General features: G+C 42.0%; 1 protein-coding gene across 1 annotated transcript in view; it reads right to left on the bottom strand.

The window, feature by feature from the left end:
* Positions 1-3,735: 3,735 nt before the first annotated feature.
* nsun2 (NOP2/Sun RNA methyltransferase 2) overlaps positions 3,736-6,997 on the bottom strand; it is a 10,483-nt gene continuing 7,221 nt past the window's right edge. Inside the window, exons 16-19 of the mRNA XM_031853780.1 lie at positions 5,802-5,882; positions 5,248-5,386; positions 4,794-4,833; positions 3,736-4,691 (exon numbers count right to left, since the gene is read on the bottom strand). Of these exons, the coding sequence (XP_031709640.1) occupies positions 4,394-4,691; positions 4,794-4,833; positions 5,248-5,386; positions 5,802-5,882 (558 nt within the window). The 3' untranslated portion in view covers positions 3,736-4,393. The remainder of the gene's footprint in view (positions 4,692-4,793; positions 4,834-5,247; positions 5,387-5,801; positions 5,883-6,997) is intronic.

Genomic DNA, 6,997 nt, shown 5'->3' with positions numbered 1-6,997 from the left:
GTGTGTGTGTGTGTGTGTGTGAATTTGCCTCCCTCACTCTCCTTTAGCGTTGCATAACAGCTTGATTGTATAATCCCAAACATATATGCATGTCCACGAGGCTGAGCGCTAGAGTGCATGAAGCAAAGAGAGAGCACCAGAAGCGGTGGATACTGAGGAGGAGGAAGGAAAAGAAAAGAAAGAGGTGAAAACAGGACAACAACCACAGAGCTGTAGCGCTGTGGGTTCGGGTTGTAACGGAATACCGGTATCACGATATACTGTGGTATTAAAATTGACGGTTATCATATCTTTTTTGAATTGGTTCAGCTCGTAAGGTCGGCATTAAGGTTACCATTATGTATCTCGAACCGACAACGTGGTTCTCAGGAAGTGACGTAATTACAGTTCAGTGTGCCCGAAAAGAGACACACTACTGTTTATTTACAGTATTTGGAACGATAGTACAAATATTGAGTATGTAGTGCATAGTATATGATTTTGGTTGCAGCATAGGTCTTTAGCTGCTAGATGCAGAGTCAGCAGATGTACGATAATTTTGCTCTCGGTTTGTTCGGGGTGGAAATGCCGATATAAGAGATCATATTTTAGCAATATACAAAAGCTGGCAGAGAATGTGTCACAGTCGGCACACTGACAAAAACCTTGTGTTTAATCTCAAAAGGTGTGTGACAATCACTGATTACATTACACCAATGCAAACCCTTGTGTTTTGTGTTGTCATTAAGTTTTCAAATAAACTGTTTTAGTGGCTTTCGGTAGACAAAACCTAATTTCTTGTCTGCTGAGGTGCTGTCCATGGTGCTGAAAGGTGTGCTCCGTCGGAGGGCTAAGCGTTAAAATAACCGTCCCCGATCCTGATGAAATGCATCATATGGTCACATGAATCTGGAGGGGAGCGGAGGGTGAACTCTACGCTTTCGTGACGACTGCGTTATCAGCACTAACCGCTGTGAGCACAGTGAAGATCACCAGCAATTAGCGATCTACTGGGGCATGACAGAGAGACTCACGTGCACTAACATCAAGCGCAGCCAGCCCAACTATGTAAACAAAGCACAGAGAAGCTCTGATTACAACAAACAAAGAGGAAGAGAGTTCATTCTCTGCTCAGGTATTACTCCACTATATCTTTACATACACTTGACACTTTAATAACAGACTTGTTTTAACGTACTCTTCATTTGTTTACTTGTTTATCATATTCAATTTCCATATTTTTTTATTCCTAAATGATGTCCTCTAGTGTTTATTGTCACATATGCATAGCTACTAGTTGTTTGCTGCTTTATTAATGCTTTGAATCCTGCGTATAGTAACTTTAAGTACCACAAATGCTAAGTGCAGCTATGCCCAGCTAATTGATTTACTGAAGACTAATACTTTTAGGTTTTAATTACACTTCATGATCCGAGACAATGTCTTTGAAGCCTTGAAAAATATGTCAATGTACCACACAAACATGGAGGATAGCAGAAGAACAACAGCGCTCTATTAAAGTGTTGTATTGCGGGAGGAACTAGGTTAAAAGCAGAGACTTAAATGGAGATGACAGTTTGAGAACATTTTAGTATCTGAGCTTTGGGAGGCTTTCAGAAAGCTTTTCCAGGGGGAACGATAATCAAAACGGAAAGAGGAAGTGAGTGGTATGAATAGTTACAGACAAGGACAGGATGGGAATTGAAAGAGCAGGTAAAAGACAGGAAGAAAGGTGAGGATGAGGAGAGTGTGAGAGAGGATGAAGGAGAAAGAAAACATAAAGTTGATGAATGGAGTCCCCGTGCGGAGGTGACGTCATTACTAGTGTTAGCAGGCTGGTGGTAAACTTTGGGGTTAAAAGGCATCGCTCACACTGACAAACCAGCACACACACTTTAAACACACAAAGACGGGCTTAGCTGAAGTATACACACATATTCACGCGCAGGCTTAACTCAAAACACACACACTCACACTCACACAGACAGGCTTATGACTCAGTAACACTTTTTGCCTTATCTCCAAACCTTTCTCTATCTGTCCAGTTCAATTTATTCACCCCATCTTCCCTTCATCCTCCCAAGGCTTTTTATTATCATTTTCAACTGCTTCCATTTTCCGTGCGCTATCCTCTACTCGGCTAGAAAGAATTGAGCGTTTTTCTCTCCTCGTTTATCCTTAACTGAATCCACAAGCAGCTCCCCACCGATACGGCACAACCATCACTCTGAAATACCAACAACTCATTTTCTCAACATCTCAAAACTCTTTTACCCTCCCTCTCTCTCCCTGATCTTGTTCATCCTCTCCATTCCCTCCCCTCCCTCAGCCATGTTGTTCAATCAACTCTTTAATTTCCTGTCTCTGTCTATGTCATATTAGCAGTGATGAAGGTTGGAAAAGGGCCTCATTTGGTCAAAATGTCCCCTTTACTTTCCTTGGAAACAGTTGGTGCACAAGCAGAAGCAGTAAAAAAACAGGTTTCAACTGTGTTTATTCATCCACTCCATCCTAGCATTAACCCGAACATCGACTCCTCTTGCCCCCTTCTGCCTCTGCAAGCAGCACAGTCACTGGCATATCCACTGCCGAGGGGAATTGACATGACAGCCGCTCCCCCTGCATGGCAATACCCACTGTCGTGCACTTTAGAGGTGAAAGATCAAATAAAAAAAAAATGAAAAAAGGTAAAAAAAAAAAAAAAAAAAAAAGGAGGCATGAGAGGATAAAGAGGAGATGTGAGGAGGGAGTTGGGAGAAGAAAATGAAGAGGAGAGCAGAGGAGTGATGCTCTCTGTGGTCCCTCTGTCCTCTGTTCCCTAACCGTCACCAGCGAGAGGTGAGGGGGTTGGTTGTCATGACGGCTGTCGTCATGGCAGCAGCACTGGGTGATAAACAGGAGCAGAGGACGTCTGTCTGTCTGTCCGTGCGGCGCAGCTTCCGTGGCAACAACCGCCGACAAGATGCGGCAAATATCTGCCGCTGTCGTGGGAAGTTTAACTTTTCCATATTTTGATCTTCACTTCAGGACGTTCGTGGTTCTGTGTTTTAAGGGGCTGCTCTTCAACAAAAGGCTCATTCGACTAACACTCATATGATTTTGTCGACTAATCGATAAGTTGATTTCATCGGCAGATCTTCACAAAGAATCACACAAAAGAACCTCATTAAATCTGGTGTTCATGTGTTTCTAGGATAAAAATAACTCGGCATGAAAGCAGCGTAAAGAGCTACTCATCGACTAAAGAAATCTTCAGTCGAGGACAAAAACGGATTAGTCGACTAATGGACAAAGAGGGGGCAGCCCTGTGGTTTTAATTTCCCTATCTTAGTTGTTAAAAACAAATATATAACAATAAGATAAAATATCTTTTATTGTTGACTTTGTCAATAGCTTCACCTAACGGTCTTTGTTTCTGACTGTTGTGAACTTGGAAAACTCACACTTCAAACCGTGCGGCACCTTCATCCTTGAGGGGGAAAAAAAAAAAAAGGCCCAGCAGAGGATATACTCAATAATCCATTCTGTTCTTTCCACTTCCATCGCTGTGTGGTTTGGATCAGCCACCAAACAGCAACCGACTGCAACGGACAGTCAGAGCTGCAGAGTTAATCCATCGGAGCCATGTTTATACTCCTCCAGAAACATCGCTGCAGGCTGTTATACTATTGTAGCTTTAATGCACCAAACTGTTTAATAATTACGTATGTCACGTAAATCCTACAAGCTGAATATACAGCATATGGATATGAATACATGTAGTCATGCAGCCCATGTATTCATCCGTATCATTATTGAAAACTGAATAGTAAAATGTAGTTAATATTAATGTCACTTTGTTTATTAATGTAGTATTAGGAGTAGTTAAAGTAAAACTAGCAGTGCTCCAGGACGCAGCAGTACTCACTTTATTTCCCACTGCTTTAGAGGTTCATACTTCATATTTAATTCCTCATGAACGTTTTATTATGTCTAATGTGATTTAATCAACCCCTTCCTAAGCATGTCTTTAATACTTCAGTAGATCAAGAATGAGCATGAAGCCAAATAATTTGAACAGGTGATGATGACACAGTTAACGCTTTTAATCAACTCCATATTTCTGCTTGATTACAGGTGTAGAAATTGAGATGGCAGTTAATTTAAACTTCTATAAACATGAGCAACGGGAAAAATAATTGATGCCAGGTTTGTTAAAATATAAAAAAAATTCCCCAAAATAAAGATAAAATAAGAAGCCATTTAACTAAAACTCCTGGAGGGGATCAAATAAGTAAAAATCCCAAAAGGAGTCCATCTATGCAGTGGTGAGACCCATCATCCTCCTCCTCCTCCACCACGTGGTCTTTGACCTGATCAACAGCTCTCAGTCAGTCCTCCTTTCTCTCTACCACCTCCTCCACGTTCTCAACTGCTAATTCTTTGGTTCTGATGATCCGTTTTCATCACCGTTCTCCAAGTCCAGCTCTGCCTCATTTTCCGCTGCTCCTTCCTTCTCTGCGTCCTTCTTTCCCACCTCGTCCTCCACCTCTTCCTTCCCTTCCATCTCTCCATCCTTCCCCTTCTGCCCGAGGCCCTGTTTCTCTTTGAAGACCTCCACGCCTAACAATCGGAGGTAATGAAACCTCTCGTTGCGGGGCACGAAGGCTCGGATGGACGTCTTCCCCCTCCAGCCACACAGCTGGATGGGACACTGCGGGTCCTCCGGGTTACTGACAGAGAGTAATGGTAGGCGTCAGAAATGACCAAAAAACTAGGATATCACTTTAAAAAGAACAATGAGAAAACATGCATACACTTCAAATATTACTTACTTTGTGTTGGGATTGTACTTCAGCACAATGCTACCCATTACTGTGGAGAGAACAACATTCATAACTATCAAGCAACAACAGATTATTCCATTTTAATGTTAATGTGCTCTTTCCTACATATCTGACAATTACCAGTGTAGCTACAGCTTTCTTTATGCTGGAGCCGCTCAGCTCCTCTTGTCAGTTTTTGGGTCAGTGCCTTGCTCAAGGGCAGCCCAGCACCCGTTATTTGAGGAGGACAGAGCATTACTCATTCACTTCATGCCGGCCAAGCCAGAAACCTTCCAGTCACAAATCCACTACCATAACCTCTAGACTGCTCCCTAAATGATTGTGTTTCTGCATCAGAAAGAAAGCCGTTGTACTAATATTATTGACAGAGCTTTAGCTTTCTTTAAGTTGTTATTTAAAACGTGTGTGTGTGTGTGTGTGTGTTTTGGAATTTAAATCGTACCCAATTTCTTGGCCTGAGCGTGGGCGTCTTCCTCCAGTTTGCTGAGGTAGGGGTTCTCCTGGGTCAGCAGCACTTTGATGTCCTCCACACTCACTCGGATGATCCTGGAGCGAATGTACGGCTGAAGAGTGTAGATACCCTTGTTGGGCAGAGAGGAGATGCGCTTGACACTCTGCAGACTCGCATAATATATCCAGATTCTTTATGGTTACATGGTGCATACGAAACAAATTAACGAAGTGTATTCGAGAGTGTGAACTCTGATGCATACAGTAAAGATAGTGAGAAAAACTTACTGCACGTTTGAACTCTGATAAAAGAGCTGCTTTTACAATGAAGTATCAAATTGAATAATATATAAGGTGTTTAAGTCCTAGAAATATAAGCGATGCATATAACCACGCATCCCTGTGTGTTGCACTTCTTATCACGTGGTTCATTTGCATACAACAAGAGGATTATGGGAACGTGCAGCTACGGGGTGAAGATTCTGAGAGAATGTCGCGTTTTCACAATAATACAGCTTCTGATTAATAAACTGTTAAGTGTTTTACCTCCTGAGCCAGTCTGAAGGGACAGCCAAACTCCTCTCCATCACTGTTGCGAGACCACACCTTCACGCCTGTGTTAATGACCTGAGAAACAAACAAAGGAGAAGCGAGCTGACATGTTGCTCTGTACAAAAACAACAGCGATGCCAAAATCCTACAGACTTTAACGGCACCAAGTAATATCTCTCCTGAAAACATGACCAAGGGTGGCCATCGAAATCAAAAGGACTAATTATGTTGCGTGTGGTCTCTTAGTATTACTGTGTTTTGTAATTACGTGCTGATGTTCAACAAACGGCTTAGCTCAAGGCATCTCCTGTACAAGACACGCTCTCTGCTGTCTCAGCACGAGTGGGAGGAAAATACAACAACAATAAATATCCACGTTGAATTCTTTACTAAACTAAGGGAAGTAAAGCAGAAAGAACAATAAACTTCTATAATACCTTAAGAGAATATGAAGCTGGGAGAAATAGATTAAAATCTCTTAATATTAAAGGTTGTGTAGGCAACGTTGGAGAAACCAGCAAGACTACGCAAGACTTTTTTTTTTATTTTTTTTTTAAATTGTCCAACCTAAAACCTCAGTCAAGTGTTGCAAACTTCAATGACAAGTAGCTAGCACTAGCATCACTAGCTCCAAGAGTTGCTAAATCTAGCGAGGAAGTCGTCAAGTCAACAAACAAACATGGCTATTGTTAGTACTCACAGCTGTCAAGCTAGCAGCTACACACACACACACACACACACACACACACACACACACACACACACACACACACACACACACACACACAGGTAGGTTGTCCATCCAATCATTTCATACGAGCAGAATGAAATGATTGGACGGGCTAATTACAGTCCTGTGACTGATGTCAGAGAATTGGATTTATTGATTGCTGTCGGGACGTAAAGACACTTTCAAGTATAAAATAGATAGGTAGATATTATATATACCGTAGCTCTAAACGATCAATGTTGCGAAAAAGCCTAATTCCATAGACGTCATAACGGGGGAAGGGAAGGAAACAGAGGCCTTGTTTTTCAGTCATCACCCCCAGAATGTGTAATATTGTGGAAATATGCAACTCACTGTGGTTTAGCCCCATAGAAAGTGACTATTGAGTGAGATGCATCAAACACAATGAGGAGAACAAAGAGACACACACACACACACACACACACACACACACACACAC

Source organism: Anarrhichthys ocellatus, unplaced genomic scaffold (genome assembly GCF_004355925.1).
Source record: "Anarrhichthys ocellatus isolate YVR2014 unplaced genomic scaffold, GSC_Weel_1.0 scaffold14, whole genome shotgun sequence".
Classification (NCBI taxonomy): Eukaryota; Metazoa; Chordata; class Actinopteri; order Perciformes; family Anarhichadidae; genus Anarrhichthys; species Anarrhichthys ocellatus.
The sequence above is the reverse complement of the archived record's forward strand: the minus strand, read 5'-3'. Positions and strand labels throughout refer to the sequence as shown.